Source organism: Ruditapes philippinarum, unplaced genomic scaffold (assembly GCF_026571515.1).
Source record: "Ruditapes philippinarum isolate M1 unplaced genomic scaffold, ASM2657151v2 ctg3573_1_1_1_1, whole genome shotgun sequence".
In the NCBI taxonomy this organism is placed as follows: Eukaryota; Metazoa; Mollusca; class Bivalvia; order Venerida; family Veneridae; genus Ruditapes; species Ruditapes philippinarum.
The window spans coordinates 47,214-70,836 of record NW_026860406.1 but is presented as its reverse complement, the minus strand read 5'-3'; the positions used below and the strand labels follow the sequence as shown (position 1 = coordinate 70,836).

The window sequence follows — 23,623 nt, the reverse complement described above, 5'->3', positions numbered from 1 at the left end:
ATTAGGAGAAATAAAATTCTTATTTGTGTTTAGTATAAACACTTAATTAGAAGTCACAAAGTTCAAATTGGATTTTTATTTTGGCTTTTGAAACTTTTCATTAGGTATTAAGATTGTATATGACAACTGTTATTAATATTTTTATTTCTCCTATTTAGGCTAGAATCAGTTTGTAAATGTGAGTAAACAAAGTTTTTTATCTCTGCTAATTAAGAACATCAAATCCTAATTTAAAGACAAATAGTCCTTATTAAGATAACTGAAGTAACAGAGTCCTAATTAGACTTTTGAAACTTCTAATTACGATTTTTTTTTTTTTTTAAAATAATTTTCCACAAGACGTTTTCGTACCAAATCACTTTTGAAAACATTGTCTTTTTATTAGAGATTTTCGACCATGCGACCACATACATGCATCGAGGACATGTTGTAAGGAAAGTGACCGTGCGACCTCATACACGCATCACAGGATTCCCCTTCTCTTATGAGAAAGGGACAAAGAGCAGTCCGCCCTTTCAAAAAAGGGCAGACTTTCAAATTATGCCTTTTCCTTATTATATTGATAAGGAGGCTACCTTTCACGGGTCTTGAATTGGTTTATATACAACAATAATAACGAAAACAAAGCGGGTATTAGTTTTCGTCCTTTTAAGTTCGCCATGAAATTTTAAAAAGATCATATATAATTTCTTGGAAAATTTTGAGTTTACAGTTTTATCTACTTTTCATTCAATGTATATGATAGAATAATTTTATTTTTGCAAAACATGAACGTTTTAAAAACGTTTTATATACGTTAAATATGGGAGATATATTTCACACTTTGTTTGAAAATATTAACCTTGGGGCATTTTTACCAACCATTTAATTTCTATACTAGTATTCGACTTCTCCTATACTTCTAATAGAAAAGATAATATAATGGGTTGCAAGAAAAAGACTAAACTTGAGCAGCCGACAATTCTGACACTGGTAAAACTGTACATATTTGCAAGTCTAATCTAAACCTGCCGAATTTGTAAAACTTTTCAAACTTCCTTTTTTAAAACTGGCTATTTAGTTATTTCAAAAGTTAGTCAGCCATAAGTAAAGAGTTGGTTCAGTCTGCATGGATGTCCAGCCTGGCTTATATGTTTATCTATACTCGAAAATTCATTTCGGTTCCAGCAGTGTAAAGGTGCAGTGTTGTTTACAGTTGTAACATTTGCATAATTCCTTTTAATCTAAGCTCATTCAAAGTTTAAACAAATTCTATTATACAGTTTTCAATTTGCCTTTATGTCTATGTATATAATTGTAGCATATACCTTTAAACTTCCATTTGTTATCTTTTCTCAAGATGGAAAAAGTTATCAATATAATAGGTGCATCGCAGAAACACTTTTTAATGGCACACGTTAAACGTAATTGCAAATCAAAAGCCCACCAACTCAATGCCATTTCACATTACATGAAAATATAAAGAATAATCAGTGAGTGACATAACGGATTACTTACATACATGGGAAACTTTGGTCGTAGTGAATCTTGATTTTTTTTCATGAAGCGTGTCAACAAAAAAGCTTTTTCGATGCACCTTTCGTATAAACATTTTTTCTGTCATGAAAAAATACCACAAATGATAGTTTAAAGCCTCAATTGTTACAAAAGGTAATAATTATGCGAATAAACAAAAAAAGAGAGTTAGCTTGATTTTATGTCATTCAGTCACTTTGAGAGCATTTTCAGTCAACATAGACAGCTTCGACAATACATTTGAGCCGCGTCACGACAAAACCAACATAATGGGTTTGCGACCAGCATGGATCCAGACCAGCCTGCGCATCCGCGCAGTTTGATCAGGATTCATGCTGTTCGCTTACCAACCCTACTACAAGTACTACAAGTAGAGAAACTGATAGCGAACATCATAGATCCTGATCAGACTGCGCGGATGCGCAGGCTGGTCTGGATCAATGCTGGTCGCAAACCCATTATGTTGGTTTTGTCGTGACGCGGCTCATTTCTGCCTACAACGGCAGCAGGGCTAGTTTGGATCCCTGTAACAATCTTAAGAGAAAAAAAACTCTCTGGGTTGATATTTTGTATTTGTGATCTTAAGTGATGATTACATCAATGAAATTTGTAAAACTGCAATCTGATTGTGGCAATATTATAACGCATGCAACACTGATAAAACCGCAGTTAAACATGTGAGAGGCCGACATCGTATTTTAATTAAATCTTTGTAAGTAATAAAAAGCGTGTGCTCTCAACGAGAAAAAAATGGGCGAAACTAAACAAAATCGAATTCTGAAAGGGGATCAGAGGTTATGAAGCCTGCATATCACAGACGTCAAAAGACAAAGTTAAAAAGCAGGCAACATATCCTAAGGGTGATTCAACATTATTCCAGTAGGAATATTGGGACCACCCAAATCAAAAAAGCCAAAAAGTTGAAACTAAAAAAATCCCACAAATACAACAATAATGTCGTGTTGAACGATCTTTAAAGGTCGGAAATATAACATCTCTGATTGAATATGTACGGGGCGACTTTTGACAGCCTACAACGAGTCCAACTTATTCTAAATTTAGAACTGCCATTATAGGAGCGGACGGGAAGAGACAGTATTTACGTACTTTCCATTTAACAAACGTTAATTAGAAATAAAACTTTCCACAACTTCAAAATGTAATGGTTGAAAAACCGCAAGTTGAACAATTTACATTGTATGATTTTATTAGTGAATATATTCCCTTTTGCCGCACCTTGCACCTATGAATTGACGGCCGACGAAATTCACTTCTTCAAGGATGTTATTTTTTCCACAGCAAATTTTATCTTGTTAGGAAAAATATAAAAAAGTGAGTGAGTGAGTGAGTGAGTGAGTGAGTGAGTGAGAAGAAAAGTTAATATTTTTTTCATATTATTGACCGCATATGTACGTATTATATATATCTGAAAATAGTTCGAATCAGTTATTAGACTCTTTGGTACGATTCTTTTCATTTACAGAAAGCAAAGCTTCAATCAATCAATCAATCAATCAATCAATCAATCAATCAATCAATCAATCAATCAACCAACCAAATATTTAAGTAAATAAATGAATAAAGTAAAATAAAATAAATTGAATAAAAATCAATCAATCAATCAATCAATCACAACCAATCAATCAATCAATCAATCAATCAATAAGCAGACTATCATGTCCCATTATTTCATGTTCAAGTAGACGCTTAGGAAGGACAATCGACTTTTCACCAGATAGATTGCTAATCTTCGCATCTAATACAATAATGTTTGGTCCGAGATGATTTTGAATCATTTTTTCTGGTTATTCATTATTTTCTTATGTACAATTTCTCAGAGTTATTAAAATGCTGCCCCATCATTTAGTAATGCGAATAATAAGTCGACATTGTAAACATCATATCATCACTCCCTATATTATGTTTATTTTTCTACATCAGTGATTTTATAAACTCAACTTGATTGATATCATTAACTAGTATGATAAATAAACATGTACATAATTATAATATTCCCAGGGTATTTTATGCCGGACCTAGTTATACTTACTAAAATTGCAGAAGAATTAATCATCGTGCATAAACAGTAAAATTATTCAATATCCTTTTTGTAAATTATAAAATCAGTCGAGCATGTATATACATATTCTTTTGTAAATGTATCAACCACAGGCACGAGTATCGGACCTGGGAAGAAAAGTATGACCAGATTGATAAAAAAACCTGTGTTCATCTTAAAAGTGTCAAAAAAATATGTAAATAATGACCCCCTTTAAAAATATACTATAAGTTAAGAGAAGGCCGGAAACTCCAGATTCGAGCCTACGAGCAAGGGATTCATTTCCCGGGCCGTTGTGAAAACAATTGGCCAGAGAATTAAATAAAACTTTTATCACTATTTCACGTTTATATTAAGCTTCAAAATGAGACCAACCCCAAGTCTCTAGCCCTTCCCGTTCATGAAATATCTATCAGGAAACGAGCGAATTCGTGCTAAAAGTCCTTGGTAGACAGAATTGCGGCACAACAATTCGGTACGTAAACATAGACTAATACATGAATGTCAGCTGAGTACGGGTCAAAATCACTTGAATTTACTAAATAATATTACTAAATACATTAAGTTGGACCACTCACAACCGTCAGTAGCATCTGATACACGCAAAATTCGAATTTCAAACCTTTCCACGGTCTTTAGATTCCTGTCTACGCCATTGTCAATCAGCTGTTCGATATTTTGTAACGAGTCTTCTGATTGGCCAATAGCAACGAAAACCGCAACGTTTCACACAAGATGCCTAATGGCGTAGAAAGCGATTGAAAGACCGTGTAAATGTTTGAAACTCGAATCGCGTGTGTATTAGATGCTCCTGACAATTGTGAGTGGTCCAATTTAATGTATTTAGTAATATTATTTAGTAAATTCAAGTGATTTTGACCCGTACTCAGCTGACATACATGTATTAGTCTATGTTTACGTACCGAATTGTTGTGCCGCAATTCTGTCTACCAAGGATTTTTAGCACGAATTCGCTCGTTTCCTGATAGATATTTCATGAACGGGAAGGGCTAGAGACTTGGGGTTGGTCTCATTTTGAAGCTTAATATAAACGTGAAATAGTGATAAAAGTTTTATTTAATTCTCTGGCCAATTGTTTTCACAACGGCCCGGGAAATGAATCCCTTGCTCGTAGGCTCGAATCTGGAGTTTCCGGCCTTCTCTTAACTTATAGTATATTTTTAAAGGGGGTCATTATTTACATTTTTTTTATTTTTTTTTGACACTTTTAAGATGAACACAGGTTTTTTTATCAATCTGGTCATATTTTTTCTTCCCAGGTCCGATACTCGTGCCTGTGGTATCAACACTTAGTAAATTTCCACCGATTTGCCGCCGGATTCGAAATCAATCAAAATTGTTAGTGAGTATTTAAATACGACACATATGCACCTTAATTAACATTCAGGATTTTCCCCATGATAATGAAGGTCTTAAAAAACACAACATGTTTTATTATATTGCTATTATTGTTGGTTATAGGTAGGTTTTTTTTATTTTTTTTTTAAAGTGACAAATACTTATGTATTGAAATATAGTAATTACTAAAGGATATCTGTTTGTTTTGAATGAATATGGAAGACGGGATAAATCAGAGTAATTTTAAAAACGGACAAAGATTAAATGTTATGATCATAGGTACTGGAGAAAAAGGCAAAGTTCTGCGAAACACGAGACGTTAATCACCGACAAAGGATCAACATAATTATTGCGAGAGGACAGTTTGATTAAACTTTAAAGTAAAACATGCGACAAATTCAACGTTAAATATCGCTATAATTTTCTCGCGAGATTGTTAAATTACGCTACTTTATCCATTAAAGACGTTTTCGGTAGTTTTAAGTGCGCATCGTTATGCGCTTCCAAGAAAGATAATCACGGATAATTACTCTTCAAATGAAGGTAAAGTGAATAGTATTCGGATACTAGTAAGTGTTTAAATTTCGGCTATAAGCAAATAATGAGTAAATAATACAGAATAGATATTTCTAAATGTTCAAAAGGAGATCGGTTCAAAAGAATAAGAGGTCGTTTAGACAACATCACATAAAGGATTTCTCCAAGCATTAGTAAGACAGCATTGATGATAATTCTGCGCGCGTTACCCCACCCACTTGTGGTATAGTGACGAAAGTGCGTCGCGACTTGATTACTGGCAGACAACTGGGCAAAGAAGTTTTAAATGATATAGTTTAAAAGTGTTGAATAAAAAAACAAAATTAATATCTAAGAAATGTTCCGAATTTCATTATTTTCTTTGTAAATTTCTGAATACTTGCTTACTGTTCGGGTATGTTAGTCGAGTGAAAAATTATTTATGGCCCTAGATATGTTTTAAAAAGATATTCAGTATCATTTACTTAATATAGCATCAAAAGAAAACGAAATTTTTATTACAACATGTTTTTGTTGTATATTTGACAATACATTTAGTATAACACCGATATTTCTTAAGAAAGCGTGGGAATTTTGACAGTTGGCATATGCGGTAACCATGGAAACTGCCCGTTTACAAAAAAACTAACACGTCAACATATATATTTTATTTCTATTTTTGAATCCACCATCAAATGTTACTTGATATAGCAATAATGTAGAAAATTCTATGAAAGAAATTTCTTGATAGCTTTAGTTTTTTACAGAATTCATGTTTATTTTTCTCATTTTTTGTTTAGTTAAAAAGCATGAAAACTTATTTTTTAAAGAAATATGTTCCAATTATCGTTTGTTTTATACATAACCCTAAGATAAAGCAAACTTTGTATAAAATTATGTTTATTGTGAGCGTAATAAGCTATTTTATACATTATTATAACACAGTTTGGCTATTTTGACAATTTTGAGATATACGGTTACCATGGAAACTGCCATTTTTCAAAAAATCCAACACGCCAACATATATTTTTCTTTTTCTTTTTGAATTTGTCATTGAATTTTACACAACATACAAAAAAATTAGAAAATCCTATGAAACACTTTTTTCAATATCTCTAATTATTCTCCGAATTCATGTTTATTTTTCTCATTTTTTGTTCGGTTGAGGAACATGGAGAACCCATTTTTTAAAGAAATATGTTCAGATTATCATTTGTTTCATACAGAATCATTAGATAAGACTATCTTCGCATAAAACAATGCTCGTTGTGTGTTTTAAGCTATCTTATACATTTTCTATTCGTTATAACACAGTTAGGCTATTTGACAGTTTTTAGATATACGGTTACCATGGAAACTGCCATTTTACAAGAAATCCAACACGTCAACATATATTTTTCTTTTTAAATTCGTCATTAAATTTTACTCATCATACAAAAAATTTAGAAAATTCTATGAAAGGATTAATTTTTCATAAAACTGTAAAGGAAAAGGACTGCACAAAAGATTTAGTCAACAATTAGCATGCCGACAATGACATTTTTACTTGCCCAAACAGGGCAATAATCATATTATGAAGAAAGCATCTTCAGCTTTCACCGTTAATGCAATTAAGGTTGCTTACATTCAGGTTTTATCACTTTAACATAATCTATGCAGGAAAGTCGCATTCCTTCAAATAATGAAGCTTTCTAGTGAGCTTAACATTAGTTAATGGTTCTACTTCTTAAGTACCCCACTAGTGACTGAATTAATACATGTTCACAAATCTAAAATTTTAATTGTCCACATCAAGCCCCAAACGACTTAAGAATCAACGAAAATATTAATGTAAATTGATATTAAATTGAGCATGTGTCTGGAATCATCGAATAAAAATCATGATAAATTCTGTAATCCATGATTGCTACAAATTCTGTTTGTTATTTATAGCTGTGGAATGCCGGAGCGGTGGCGGAGGGCGTGGTCATGGAGGAATTAGAACAAGCGGAGGTGGTAATGGGTCGATCCGGTGAGTTAATTAGTAACATGCATTTTTCAAGTTTCTTCGGATTGATAGCTCTATCGCATTAAAACATATAATTTAGATAAAATTTAAACTTACCGTTTCTGCAGCAAATACAGACGCTACACTCAAATTGATGGTCTGATTTGAAAGAGGTGTTGTTTAAATCGCATAATATAACTTTTTATTAACTTCCATTTCTAACACATTTTATTTTAGTTTAAACGTATTTTATTCAGAAAATTGTACATAGTGACTAACATTAATTAGTAATAGATTTATGCTCTAACAAGAACGGGATTTTTTCTATGTCAATTGTGGTTGTATATCATTGACTTTTGTTTTGTTTTTTTAAATGGATTTGTAAGCACTGCATAAAGCATTGGTTAGTCTTTATACGTGATAAGTTACACAAAAATGGCATTAATTGTAAAAATATAAATTTCTTTCCTTTCAAATGATAGCGGAAGTGGATCAGGTGGTAGCTATAGGTGGATATATGTGATTATATTCCTCGGTCCCGTCGTCATGATTATTAGCTGCTGTATAATCTGTTGTAAAGGTACGAACGAAAATTTGACAACCACGAGATCTCAGAGAATTCTCAGTCTTCCAAAAACAGAAGGTCACGTGCCAACACAATACCAAACGCAGCGTTCCAAAAGCGATACGCCATCAGATCGCATGCATCGGCCTCAAGAGCATATCAACTTGTCGACGATATCTGGTGCATACCAAATACAAGATCGGAAAACATTGCCTTCTTACCCGCAGCACACGGTAGTAAAAATACACAACGAACCTTTACAATTGCCGCAAACAAAACTTCCGTACCAACAAAAAGAATAAAGCACATCGCATCGTTCATGTTATGATTTTTTAAAGCTCTAAATAAAAACAAAACTATTCTTGTTATTTTTCACAAAATTCGATGATAATCAGAATACTCATCACAAAAACATTGAATCAGGCTTCGGATTCATTTATTTGTATGGTTAGTTTGTTGAATGACAATTGAAAAGGATCTACTGTTCTTGTTAATTTGTTACTTTAAATAATAAAAGTAAAAGAGAAAGATGTTCCGGTACGTTGGAAATATTGAGTATATGTTGACCAGGAAAAAAGAAACTCTGATATAGTTTGTAGATTTGTTTTTATAGAAAACTGTAAATTATGTTTCAACTGTTTGATAAAATAAAGTTTCATGTTCTTATTGAGTCTTCCTTTTTTCTATGCAAATTAAAATAAGTTGGCTAACAATTTTTGACGATGCAATGTATTTTTCTTCGTCAACTATAGACCTTTGACCTTATTCTGTGTTAGTCACGTCACCCTTCTTCAGCAGCAAATAATATCAATGCAAACTAAAATACATGATAAAGTTGACATTACAATTAGGATTAAAACACCTATCTATCCTCATTTTAGTGTAAGAAAATCACCCTTTGATATTTGTGATAATCCAAATCCCCATGCAACCGATTCAATCGGTAACTTGCCACTTAAGACTCATCTCTGGCGGAACTAAGTTAACCGTGAACACTTTACATAGTCTTTGTCAACTGCACCACCTTTCTACTATTTTTAACTATTTTTCCCATTTTGTAATTTTCCCTATACATGATGGATGGTCTTGTCCACATTGAAAGATAAACATATCCATTTAAAGGCCCTTTATGCCTAAGAAATGCATTTTTTATAGTTTCTCAAAAAAAGCATTTAAAATGTTGGTTTACTTCTATTATATCCAAAAAGTAACTCATTAGCCAATTACCGGGACTTTCTTTTTCATTTGTTGCTTTTTAGCAATAAGTACAGTAATAGTGAATTAGTATTTGTATGGTAGTCAAAATACTACCTTGTTTACATTTTGCTACTTTGATGACAATTCGTTTCACATTTATCGCTACTTTCTACAGGTAACAAGCATCTAAGATTCTCTAAAATCGTTATTTAAACATTATAAACAAAATGTTTGCCCTTTCTTAAAAATATTTTTTAAAATTTATTTCTGAGCCATAATGTGCCTCTAAGATATTGACAGTATAGACTATGGTAAGGTTGAAAAATCTTTATAAAATTGCAGCAGAGATATCTGTTTAACGGGCGTCTTTTGACAAATTGATTATTTCTTTAAAGTTGCGTTATAATCTGCGAACAGACTATCATATTTCCTCTTTCTGGAATCGGAAGTGACGCACCTTAAATTTGACACCAGTTTAGAGCCAGGCACAGCACAACTGTGCAGGTTGATCAGCTCAGTATCTTTATTTTGAAAAATGAAATCCCTGACCATCCACATGGACTGTTCCAAATTAAAGAATAGTAAATTCATTACTGAAACTATGCGGGTTAAGGGTTACTATAAAGTTTATCTGAACATATGGACTGAGACACACATGAAAAGCGGTTATATTAATTAATTAATCCGGTTATTAATTAATTAATAAATTTGTCAATTTGTTTTGTTCAGTTACGTCAAATGTTATCTCGTTAGAAACGACTTTGGGAACCATATGCCGCTTTCATTAAATGAAACTCACATGTCACATTGAAGGTTCAATGATAACCGCCATATGAACACATCTGCGGATGTTTCAAAATTCAAAATTTTACCAAATTATGTTAATGTTGAATTCTGCTCAAGCCGTTGCTCGGGGCTTCCACTTTTTATAGGCTCACTCAAACCGAGCCTGTAACATTTTCAACTTTGTCGTTTTTGGTCTTATTTAGGGTTTTCTTTTCAACTTTAAAACACAATACCATGGGTTGACTGTACATATGGCATTGTTTATATATATATATATATACATTGTTGTATATGTACACTGAAAGACTTTTCTAACGCAACTCTTGTACTTTTTAGTGTATAGTGAAATATATTTCACCTTGTGAACACCAAAAGTTCATATTTCACTCGTGGCTGCGCCACTCGTGAAATATACCTTTTGGTGCTCACTCGGTGAAATATATTCCGATCTTACACTGAACTAAACAAATATCCTCTATGTATACCTCATTAATGTATTGTGAATTTTTTTTATTGTAGTCAATAATAAAAAAGTATAAAATTCATCAGAAATAAAACATGAGTATAACTTTGATACACCTCTTTCTCATTGGCATTACAAAATCCCTCAGAAATCTCTGTGGAATATTCCTCCACAGTTCTGGTAGGTTCTGCGGTGATACCGCTCGCCTGCGCATACGCCTATTCAACTCATTCCACAGGTGTTTAATAACATTCAAATCTGGAGACAAGGACGGCCAGGGAAGCTGCTGAAGGTTTTGCTGTTGTAGTAGGTTCCGGGTGGCATGTATCGGTTATTTGAATACCGGACATTATTCGAAGTAGATCTGTGGTCCCGTTTATATCTCTATATAAATTAATATAAAGACGAATATAAAGTATTTATTAACTTTGGGACATAACGGAATGTTCCGATCCATCTGCCAACTCAAGACAAAAAATAAATGCCTTTTAAAGTGGATTGGTCTACAATGGGCACTTTTTCAAGAAATATTTTAAATATTGATAAAAACAATAGAAATGTGTCATTTTGATATACTTACAAAATGTTGTTGTTTTTTAACAAAAAAAAATGTTTATCTAGTTCTACATGATTTAATATGACATTTATATGATAAATTACTAATTTTGTTCCAGAACATTTTATTATCAATGTCCACATATAATTCTTTCATGTATTATTATCACACATGATACTTACTACTATGAGCATAAATATTTATGGTATTGCATACTTTCCATCATAGAACAATACACTTTAAATGTCCTTTTTGATTGCAATCAAAATGTCAAAGCCATTGATGCAACATCGTGGAAGCCACGAAATGTATGCGTAAGCAGTACGGATGGGTTACCGAGGATGAGAATGTTACATGCTAGATACATATGATACTCATCTATATATAAGTATATTGCTCTGCGTATCTTTGCAAACTGATAACTAGATTAGCTCTCACCGCTGTGGGTTTAAATTACACCAGGGACTTAGGTTATTTTTCACGTGAGAAAGCTATCCACGTCGGTGGTTCTACTCGGATTCCAGTTTTGTGTACTGAGGGCCACCGGAGGTCTTCTTCTACCATTAAAGCTAGAAAGTCACTATCTAAACTTATTGTGTTAATGTGACGTTTTAAAGTCTTAAAACTAGTTATGACTTTGCATGTCCTAATTAGAAGTTTTAAAAACTTATTATGAGAAATAAAATTCTTATTTGTGTTTTGTATAAACATTAAATTAGATGTCACAAAGTTAAAATTGGATTATTTTTATTTTGGCTTTTGAAACTTTTCATTAGGAATTAAGATTGTATATGGCAACTCTTATTAATATTTTTATTTCTCCTATTTAGGCTAAAATCAGTTGTAAATGTGAGTAAACACAGTTTTTTATCTCTCCTAACTAAGAATATCAAATCCTAATTTAGAGACAAAAAGTCCTTATTAAGATTTTTAAAATCCTTAACTGAAGTAACAGAGTCCTACTTAGACTTTTAAAACTCCTAATTACGATTTTAATTGTTTTTTTTTTAAATAATTTTCCACCAGACGTTTCCGTACCAAATCACTTTTGAAAACATTGTCTTTTTATTAGAGATTTTCGACCATGCGACCACATACATGCATCGAGGACATGTTGTAAGGAAAGTGACCGTGCGACCTCATACACGCATCACAGGATTCCCCTTCTCTTATGAGAAAGGGACAAAGAGCTGTCCGCCCTTTCAAAAAAGGGCAGACTTCCAAAATATGCCTTTTCCTTATTATAATGATAAGGAGGCTACTTTTCACGTATGTATGTATGTAAGTTAAAGCTTAATGAGGGTCCATCCGCCCTTTCGGGCACAAAATGCAGCTTGCGCTGTCGAGTACGGACCCCGGACATGTCACCAGTCATGTCCTTAAAGAGTTAATTTTGAAGCACAAAATGGTGATAATTTACCTCCATGCAATTTCCACGGAGTATTAGCCAAAGATATGAATTTTGAGCCAAAAGTAGGTCACTGTACGGCGGTCAATGAGAACCTAAATGTACAGTAACCTGTACAATAGGAAAGGTAGGTGTTTGGCCCTGAAAAGGGCTGTTGGTGCCAGCTATAGGCCTGCCTTACAAGCCGTCTATCTGTACTAGGGGCTCACGCACCCTAGTACACCATCCTCGTCGTCTCAGCCTACTTTGTAGGGCCACTTCCCTCGGCATTAGTCAGGACATCGGCAGCTGGTCCGCAGAAGTGACGAAGTAGGAGTTCCGTAAGGAAAAATTTAAGTTGACTGCCAGCCAAGTTGTAAATCTTCTGCCGATGCCCTGTGCCTTCTCAGCGACGTGCACGCTCCGAGGGGAAATGAGAAGGCTACTTTTCACTGGTCTTGAATTGGTTTATATACAACAATAATAACGAAAACAAAGCGGGTATTAGTTTTCGTCCTTTTAAGTTCGCCATTAAATTTTAAAAAGATCATATATAATTTCTTGGAAAATTTTGAGTTTACAGTTTTATCTACTTTTCATTCAATGTATATGATAGAATAATTTTATTTTTGCAAAACATGAACGTTTTAAAAACGTTTTATATACGTTAAATATGGGAGATATATTTCACACGTTGTTTGAAAATATTAACCTGGGGGCATTTTTACCAACCATTTAATATCTATATTCGACTTCTCCTATATACTTCTAATAGAAAAGATAATAAAAAAAGACTAAACTTGAGCAGCCGACAATTCTAAAACTGGTAAAACTGTACATATTTGCAAGTCTAATCTAAACCTGCCAAATTTGTAAAACTTTTCAAACTTCCTTTTTTAAAACTGGCTACTTAGTTATTTCAAAAGTTAGTCAGCCATAAGTAAAGAGCCGGTTCAGTCTGCATGGATGTCCAGCCTGGCTTATATGTTTATCTATACTCGAAAATTCATTTCGGTTCCAGCAGTGTTAAGGTGCAGTGTTGTTAACAGTTGTCACATTTGCATAATTCCTTTTGATCTTAGCTCATTCAAAGTTTAAACAAATTCTATTATACAGTTTTCATTTTGCCTTTATGTCTATGTAATTGTAGCATATACCTTTAAACTTCCATTTGTTATCTTTTCTCAAGATGGAAAAAGTTATCAATGCGATAGGTTCATCGCAGAAACACTTTTTAATAGCACACGTTAAACGTAATTGCAAATCAAAAGTCCACCAATTCAATGCCATTCCACACTACATGAAAATAAAGAATAATCAGTGAGTGACATAACAGATTACTTACATACATTGGAAACTTTGGTCGTAGTGAATCTTGTTTTGTCCTGAAGCGTGTCAACAAAAAAGCTTTTTCGATGCACATTTCGTATTAACATTTTTTCTGTCATGAATTTTTTTTATCACAAATGATAGTTTAAAGCCTCAATTGTTACAAAAGGTAATATGCGAATAAAACATAATAAGAGAGTTAGCTTGATTTCTGTCATTTAGTCACTTTGAGAGCATTTTCAGTCAACATAGACAGCCTCGACAATACATTTCTGCCTACAACGGCAGCAGGACTAGTTTGGATCTCTGTAACATTCTTAAGAGAGAAAAAAAAACAACAACAACAAAACACACTGGGTTGATATTTTGCATTCGTGATCTTAAGTGATGATTACATCAATGAAATTTGTAAAACTGCAATCTGATTGTGGCAATATTGTAATACATGCAACACTGACAAAACCGCAGGCAAACATGTGAGAGACCGATATCGTATTTTAATTAAATCTTTCTAAGTAATAAAAAGCGTGTGCTCAAAACGAGAAAAAAAAATGGACGAAACTAAACAAAATCGAATTCTGAAAGGGGATCAGAGGTTATGAAGCCTGCATATCACAGACGTCAAAAGACAAAGTTAAAAAGCAGGCAACATATCCTATTCAACATTATTTCAGTAGGAATATTGGAACCACCCAAATCAAAAAAGCCAAAAAGTTGAAACTAAAAAAATCCCACAAATACAACAATAATGTCGTGTTGAACGATCTTTAAAGGTCGGAAATATAACATCTCTGATTGAATATGTACGGGGCGACTTTTGACAGCCTACAACGAGTCCAACTTATTCTAAATTTAGAACTGCAATTATAGGAGCGGACGGGAAGAGACAGTATTTACGTACTTTCCATTTAACAAACGTTAATTAGAAATAAAACTTTCCACAACTTCAAAATGTAATGGTTGAAAAACCGCAAATTGAACAATTTACTTTGTATGATTTTATTAGTGAATATATTCCCTTTTGCCGCACCTTGCACCTATGAATTGACGGCCGACGAAATTCACTTCTTCAAGGATGTTATTTTTTCCACAGCAAATTTTAACTTGTTAGGAAAAATATAAAAAAAGTGAGTGAGTGAGTGAGTGGGTGAGTGAGTGAGTGAGTGAGTGAGAGTGAGTGAGTGAGTGAGAAGAAAAGTTAATCTTTTTTTCATATATTGACCGCATATGAACGTACTATATATATCTGAAAATAGTTCGAATCAGTAATTAGACTCTTTGGTACGATTATTTTCATTTACAGAAAGCAAAGCTTCAATCAATCAATCAATCAATCAATCAACCAAATATTTAAGTAAATAAATGAATAAAGTAAAATAAAATAAAAATCAATCAATCAATCAATCAATCACAATCAATCAATCAATCAATCAATAAGCAGACTATCATGTCCCATTATTTCATGTTCGAGTAGACGCTTAGGAAGGACAATCGACTTTTCACCAGATAGATAGATTGCTAAACTTCGCATCTAATACAATAATTTTTAAGTTTGGTCCGAGATGATTTTGAATCCTTTTTTCTGGTTATCTAATTTTTTTTCTTATGTACGATTTCTCAGAATTAATAAAATGCTGCCCCATCATTTAGTAATGCGAATAATAAGTCGACATTGTAAACATCATATCATCACTCCCTATATTATGTTTATTTTTCTACATCAGTGATTTTATAAACTCAACTGGATTCAAATCATAACTAGTATCATAAATAAACATGTACATAATTATAATATTCCCAGGGTATTTTATGCCGGACCTAGTTATACTTACTAAAATTGCAAAAGAATTAATCACCGTGCATAAACAGTAAAATAATTCAATATACTTTTTGTAAATTAAAAATCAGTCGAGCATGTATATACATATTCTTTTGAATGTATCAACACGAAGTAAATTTCCACAGATTTGTCGCCGGAGTAAAATCGAAATTTCGAAATCAATCAAAATTGTTAATGAGTATTTAATTATGACACGTATGCCCTTATTTAACATTCAGGATTTTCCCCATGATAATGAAGGTCTTAAAAAACACAACATGTTTTATTATTTTGCTATTATTGTTGGTTATAGGTACGTTTTTTATGTTTTATGGTGACAAATACTTATGTATTGAAATATAGGAATTACTGAAGGATATCTGTTTGTTTTAAATAAATACGGAAGACTGGAAAAATCAGAGTAATTTTAATAACGGACAAAGATTAAATGTTATGATCATAGGTACTGGAGAAAAAGGCAAAGTTCTACGAAACACGAGACTTGCGGGAATAAAAGTTAATCACCGACCAAGAGTTAACAGAATTGCGAGAGGACAGTTTGATTTAACTTTAAAGTAAAACATGCTAAATATCGCTATAATTTCCTTGCGAGATTGTTAAATCACGCTACTTTATTCATTTAAATGAAAAGGACGGCACAAAAGATTTAGTCAACATTTAGCATGCCGACAAATGACATTTTAACTTGCCCAAACAGGAAATCGATCATATTATGAAGAAATCATCTTCAGCTTTCACCGTTAATGCAATTAAGGTCGCTTACATTCAGGTTTTATCACTTTAACATAATCTATGCAGGAAAGTTGCGTTCCTTTAAATAATGAAGCTTTCTAGTGAGCTTAACATTGGTTAATGGTTCTACATTTTAAGTACCCACTAGTGACTGAATTAATACATGTTCACAAATCTAAAATTTTAATTGACCACATCAAGCCCCAAACGACTTAAGAATCAACGAAAATATTAATGTAAATTGATATTAAATTGAGCATGTGTCTGGAATTATCGAATAAAAATCATGACAACTTCTGTAATCCATGATTGCTACAAATTCTGTTTGTTATTTCTAGCTGTGGAATGCCGGAGAGGTGGCGGCGGCGGTGGTGGGCGAGGACGTAGTGGAGGGCGTGGTCGTGGAGGAATTAGAACAAGCGGAGGTGGTAATGGGTCGATCCGGTGAGTTAATTAGTAACATGCATTTTTCAAGTTTCTTCGGATTAATAGCTCTATCACATTAAGTTTAACCACTTTTATTAAGGTCCATGCTTAAACATATAATTTAGATAAAATCTAAACTTACCGTTTCTGCAGCAAATACAGACGCTACACTCAAATTGATGGTCTGATTTGAAAGAGGTGTTGTTTAAATCGCATAATATAACTTTTTATTAACTTCTATTTCTAACACATTTTATTTTAGTTTAAACGTATTTTATTCAGAAAATTGTACATAGTGACTAACATTAATTAGTAATAGATTTATGCTCTAACAAGAACGGGATTTTTTCTATGTCAATTGTGGTTGTATATCATTGACTTTTGTTTTTTTTCTTTTTTAAAACGGATTTGTAAGCACTGCATAAAGCATTGGTTAGTCTTTATACGTGATAAGTCACACAAAAATGGCATTAATTGTAAAAATATAAATTTCTTTTCTTACATATGATAGCGGAAGTGGATCAAGTGGTAGCAATTGGTGGATATATGTGATTTCATTCCTCGGTCCCGTCGTCATATTGATGATTATTAGCTGCTGTATAATGTGTTGTAAAGCATGTAAAGGTACGAACGAGAATTTGACAACCACGAGATCTCAGAGAATTCTCAGTCTTCCAAAAACAGAAGGTCACGTGCCAAAACAATACCAAACGCAGCGTTCCAAAAGCGATACGCCATCAGATCGCGTGCATCGACCTCAAGAGCATATCAACTTGTCGACGATATCTGGTGCATACCAAATACAAGATCGGAAAACATTGCCTTCTTACCCGCAGCACACGGTAGTAAAAATACACAACGAACCTTTAAAATTGCCGCAAACAAAACGTCCGTACCAACAAAAAAGAATAAAGCACAACGCATCGTTCATGTTATGATTTTTTAAAGCTCTAAATAAAAACAAAACTATTCTTGTTATTTTTCACAATATTCGATGATAATCAGGATACTCATCACAAAAACATTGAATTAGGTTTCTGATTCATATATTTGTATGGTTAGTTTGAATTACAATTGAAAAGGATCTACTGTACCTGTTAATTGGTTACTTTAAATAATAAAAGTAAAAGGGAAAGATGTGTTACGTTACTTTGGTAATATTGAGCATATGTTGACCAGGAAAAAAGAAACTCTGATATAGTTTGTAGATTTTTTTTTATAGAAAACTGTAAATAATGTTTCAACTGTTTGATTAAATAAAATTTCATGTTCTTATTGAGTCTTACTTCTTTTTTCTTCTATGAAAAGTAAAAGCAGTTGGTTAACAATTTTCGACGGTATTTATCTTCGTCAACTATCCACATCCGACCTTATTCCTCGCTTCTTCTGCAGCAAATAATGTCAGTACACACTAAAATATATGATGAAGTTAACATTAAAATCATTTCGACTTGGACTTAATATTTGATAATCCTACCCACCCCCGGGTAACCGGTTCCATCGGATACTCGCCACTTACTCGCCACTTAAGGCTTGTTCCCGACGGAACCAAACATGAACACTTTGTATGGTCTTTTTCACTACATTTCTACTATTTACACTATTTTTTTCTTATTTTTTAATTTTCTCTACATATAATGAATGGCCATGTCCACATTGAAAGATTAACTTCTGATTTATTTCTGAAAAGCATTTTAATATTGATGTACTTTTATTATATCCAAAAAGTAACTCATTAGCCAGTTACCGAGACTTTCTTTTTCATTTGTTGCTTTTTGGGCAATAAGTACAGTAATAGTGAATTAGTATTTTGTATGGTAGTCAAAATATTACTTTGTTAACATTTTGCTACTTTAATGACATGTTGTTTCACATTTATCCCTACTTACTCCAGGAAGCAAGCATCTCAGATTCTCTAAAATCATTATTTAAACATTATAAAAATCATGTTTGCCCTTTCTTCAGAATTAAAAATTTATTTATTTCTGAAGGCATACTGTGCCTTTAAGATATTTACAGTATGGACTATGGTAAGGTTGAAAAATCTTTATAAAACTGCAGCAGAAATTTCTATTTTACGGACGTTTTTTTGACAAAAATTGTTTCGTTATAATCTGCGAACAGACTATGATATTTCCCGGAAGTGACGCACCTTTGACATCAGTATAGAGCCAAACACATCTGTGCAATTTGACCAGCTTAATATCGTTATTTTGAAGAAAAAAAAAATGAAATCCCTGACCATTCAAATGGACTGTTTCAAGTTATAGAACAGCGTACTCATTACTGAAACTATGGGGTCAAGGGTTACTATAAAGTTAATCTGAACATATGGACGTATAAATTAATTATTAATTAACTAATTCATTAATTAATTAGTAAATCAGTCAATGAATATGAATAAACATATAGATACAAAAATAAACAAATAATAAATCAATAAAACGGGAAAAAATAGATAAATAAACAATGTTAAATTTATTAATTAATTAATAGATTAATTAATTAATTAAACTCTTTTAATTAATTAATTAAACTCTTTATATGGTCCCCTGTCAAAATTACATTTTGTTTAGTTCCGCCAATAGTGTTCTCGTTTAGGACACACTTGGGGACCATATGCCGCTTTTCATGGAATAAATCTCACATGCCACATTGAAGGTTCTATGATAACCGCCATATGAACACATTTGTGGATGTTTCAGAATTCAAATTTTTACCACTTCATGTTAAATGTTGAATTCTGCTTAAGCCGGTGCTAGGGGGCGTGGACGGTAACGTGCACTTACAATTACCGTCCATGTACAGGCTTAATCAAACCGAGCCTGCAAAACTTTCAATTGTGTCGTTTTAGGTGTTATTAAAAAAAGGATTCCGTTTTTCTCTATTTACAATATCATTGGTAAACTCATATTACGTATAAGTATGTATACGAGTCATTCTATATTTTCGCAGCATTTTCTGTCCGACGGCCAAAATTTTGTATATTTAAGAAATTTTAATAAAACTGCAAATGGACACAAAATCTCATAAGTTCAACAGTTTCCTGTTTTAAGCGGTTATATAAACCCTTCAAAATTATATCAAAAGTGCCAATTAGGGCCAATTACTACTGTCCCTATGAACAAATAACAGCATTTGTGAAAATTTTACGAAACAATTGACCATTCTACCGGCAAAAGCACACATTTTTGCATTATTTTATGTATAAGCCAGTCAACTATGATGTAAAACACATATTTTAACAGTTTTTGTATTATTTTTGTAAATTTTTAAAATCTGTCAATAAGTTTACTCCTGTAACATAATTATAATCAGTAAAAGTAATAACTGATCTTAAGCTATTATGAATAAAGGAAAGCCTCTAATATAAAGAGAAGTCTCTAAATAGTAACACATTTGACGTGCCACAGGGGATTGTCTTGTTTGTATATTTTAGTACAACAACAACAACAACAACAACAACATTTTATTTGCATAAATGTTATAACAACATTATAGCCATAAAGTATATATAATGTTAACAGTGATACAAGTTCAAATATAAAAAGTACATAAAAGTTAGCACGGGAAGTATAAAAAAGAATTTAATTTCTCTGTCTATTACACGATGCAAAATAAACATATTTGCCTAAACCAATTAATTCTTTAGAAGACTTTGTTAAAAATAAATTTTCAAATTTTCTTAATGAAGGCCATCTACAGTAATAATGTTTTAAATATTTATTCCTAATTTCTGTGTGTTTGGGACAAACCAAAAGAAAATGATATTCATTTTCGACCATTCGCATATTACAATTTGTACAAATTCTATCTTGTCTAGTGTATTTATGTACCGACCAGTTTCTATTTTTAAATCATGTGTCGAGGTTCTTAGTCTGCATAAGGTTATTCTAAATTTAGCTTCTGAAATTTCATTTAAATATTTTTCACACACGAAATCATGTTTCAATAGAGAGTATGAGCACAGTTTTGGTGTGTATACCACGACTGTGTAAAATTATCGTGTATACGCTGTTTAATTTGTGCTAAATTTATTACGTCAGTATTTTGGTTAAGCCACAAATCAGTCATGCCTAACTGGTTTAACATTTCTCTAATGTTGAATGCCCAATTATTTCCATTATAGGATAAATTATTTTCAGTATCATTTCGGAGCATATTGTATATTAACTTTATGATGTGGTTATCGGATGATTTTAGAATTTTTACCCAAAATTTAAAAATAATTGACTTTCGAATAACTTTCATCGGTAATCTACCCAATTCTCCGTATAGACAGTCTAAGTAAGTAGATTGTTTTACTCCTAATATTTTTCTACAAAATTTAGTATGAATTTTCTCAATATTTTGACCGTCATGAAAGCCCCATACTTCTGCAGAATAATTTAACACTGGCGCTACCAAGCTATCGAATAATTTGCATTTATCTTTAATGGGTAAATCTATTTGATTAATAACAATGAATAAATTATGCATGGAGTTAGCTGCATGTTGTGCTAATCGTTTTTTAGTTCTATTCCAGTTGTTATTTTTAAACAGATGTGTTCCTAGGTATTTAAATGATGTAACGATTTCAATTTCAGTGTTATTAAGATAGAATTTATAACTAGTATGGCGACCCTTTTCGAAAATCATTGCCTTTGTTTTTTTTGGAGTTAATCGTTAATTCCCATGTGTTACAGTAATTTTGTAAATCATTGAGCATACTTTGCAGTGTTGCGGGATCTTGTGCGAACAGTACTGCGTCGTCCGCGAACATGAGTAAAAAGAGTTTAACATCTTCTATTGTAAATATACCATTTATGTTTGATTTTATATTTGTTGTGACGTCATTGACGAAGAATAAGAACAATAAGCTGGAGCTCGGACAGCCTTGTTTTAGACCTACGCCCGAATCAAACCACCCGGATGTTTCATTTTTATATCGTACGCATCATTTTACCGAGGAATACATTGCCTTTAATGATAATACTAATTTTGAACTTACTTTTTCTTCAATCATTTTTTTGCTAAAGTTTAATTCTGTCAATTTTATCATACGCCTTTTCATAATCTACAAATATGCAAAATAGCTTCTTATTTTTACTAAGTGTTTTCGCAATAATAGAATATAATATAAATACGCAGTCAATTGTAGACTTCCCTTTTTGGAACCCAAACTGCGTTTCGTTTATTTTTTCGTTTATTTCTGCCCACTTGGTTAATCTATTTACTAAAATCTGTGAGTATATCTTACTCATAACATTGCTTAACGTTATACCTCTAAAGTTTTTAGGGTCATTTAAATCTCCCCCTTTAAATATAGGTGATATTATACTTTCACCCCAACATCTTGGATATTCCGCATTATTAAGCATTCTATTAAATAATTTTAGTAAATAAGTTGATATTAAATCATATGAATATTTAAAAATTTCTGCAATGAGCATATCATTACCGGGGCTTTTCCCATTGTTTTGTGAAAATACAGCATTTCTAATCTCTATTTCTGTGATATCATTATCGAGAAAATCATCATGTTGATGGGGTATATTAAAGTTTTGTTCTCTGTTCGGTGAACCAAAAAGAGTACTAAAATGTTCATGCAAGTCGTTTGCAGTAAGATTATTTGATACTTGATTATTTTTATTATATTGTTTTTTAATCACTTTCCAAAATTGTTTTGGTTCTGATTTAGCCATATTTGCTATCTTTCGGTCCTCTTTTATAGCGTATAGCCTTTTGTGTTTGCGTTTTGTTTTATTATATTTTGATTTTGCCTCAACATAGTTCCGGCGTGATTGCGCATCATTTCTGCGCCGGAGGAAATTGTTTCGCGCTTTAGAAAATTCTTTTCTTGAATTACGACATTCATCATTAAACCATTTTGCTTGTTTGTGCCTATTATAATTACTCTTATAATCATTATCATTATTATAATATGTTTTTTGTTTACCCAATACGTTTATGGCACATTCTTTTATTATTTCAGTCTGTATTCAATACATTTTCACATAGTGTAGTAAATTCTCTACTATGCGCACTGCGGTATACCGTACCCCGGATATTGCTCGATATTATGAGGACTTTCATCCCATTTCGCGACTTTGAACGGGGAACGGAGGTAAGTTCAGCGACGATATTTTCCAAACTAATGGCTATTTCATTTGTCTAAACGAGTTTTATATATCTAGAGGTATTTTTGTAGCTCTAAAAGACGTAAAAATATTACAGCTATTTGTAAAATTGATTAAACTACCCCTAAACGATCCGCTGCTCACTAGAAAATACTGACCGCGATACTGTAGAATCGTTAGAAATTATTATATTACCAATATAAAAAAAATTGAATCGAGCAATTTTTTTATTCACAATCCAAGTATGCCTTGTCCAAATTTCAGGCAAAAAGTGTGAAAGTACAAAAAGATACAGGCCAAAAAAGATACAAGACAGTGTACCGAGTATTGATTTTAAGTGTACAGAGTATTGCAAAATAGCCCAACTTTTAGTGTACAGAGTATTGCAAAACAGAATGAGCACATTAGTATGGAAACTCGATATTTTTGTCTAACTTTTACGTCTGTTTATCGATTTTATTTCATTTTTCTGATAATGTACTTGTTTATATGATATTTATTCAAATATTTCAGATTCAACAGTGCATTTTCAGTGTTATTACTGTTCTTTTCCTACGGGCAAATACAGAGATTTAATTTCCAATTTGGTTGAAAATCACACTATGGATGAAATAAAGTGTGCGCGGGGACGGAAGCAGGGTAGAACCATCAAAATTGACGATAAAAAACTTTAAATACATGTCTCAAGACACTTTGATCAAGGAGAACCATCTCTGAAATGGACAAGAATAAAAAAAAAAACATATTTAGATGACATTAATAATAGGTTTTACAGGGCAAGTTTGCC

The 23,623-nt window shown here is 32.4% G+C and overlaps 1 protein-coding gene across 5 annotated transcripts; it reads left to right on the top strand.

The window, feature by feature from the left end:
- Window positions 1-4,929: 4,929 nt before the first annotated feature.
- On the top strand, window positions 4,930-17,929 carry LOC132759935 (uncharacterized). Of its 5 annotated transcripts, none has more exons than XM_060751813.1 (3): window positions 4,930-5,056; window positions 7,382-7,460; window positions 17,229-17,929. In XM_060751813.1, the coding sequence occupies exons 1-3, from the start codon at window positions 4,993-4,995 to the stop codon at window positions 17,653-17,655; spliced, it is 570 nt and encodes a 189-aa protein (XP_060607796.1). In that variant the 5' UTR covers window positions 4,930-4,992; the 3' UTR covers window positions 17,656-17,929. The 5 variants fall into 5 exon arrangements, 4 of the variants coding, with proteins under 4 accessions (XP_060607796.1, XP_060607797.1, XP_060607795.1 ...); XM_060751814.1 differs by lacking the exon at window positions 17,229-17,929 and adding an exon at window positions 7,919-8,667 and having other exon boundaries at window positions 4,931-5,056; XM_060751812.1 differs by lacking the exon at window positions 7,382-7,460 and adding an exon at window positions 16,630-16,735 and having other exon boundaries at window positions 4,936-5,056; window positions 17,229-17,921.
- Window positions 17,930-23,623: the final 5,694 nt, after the last annotated feature.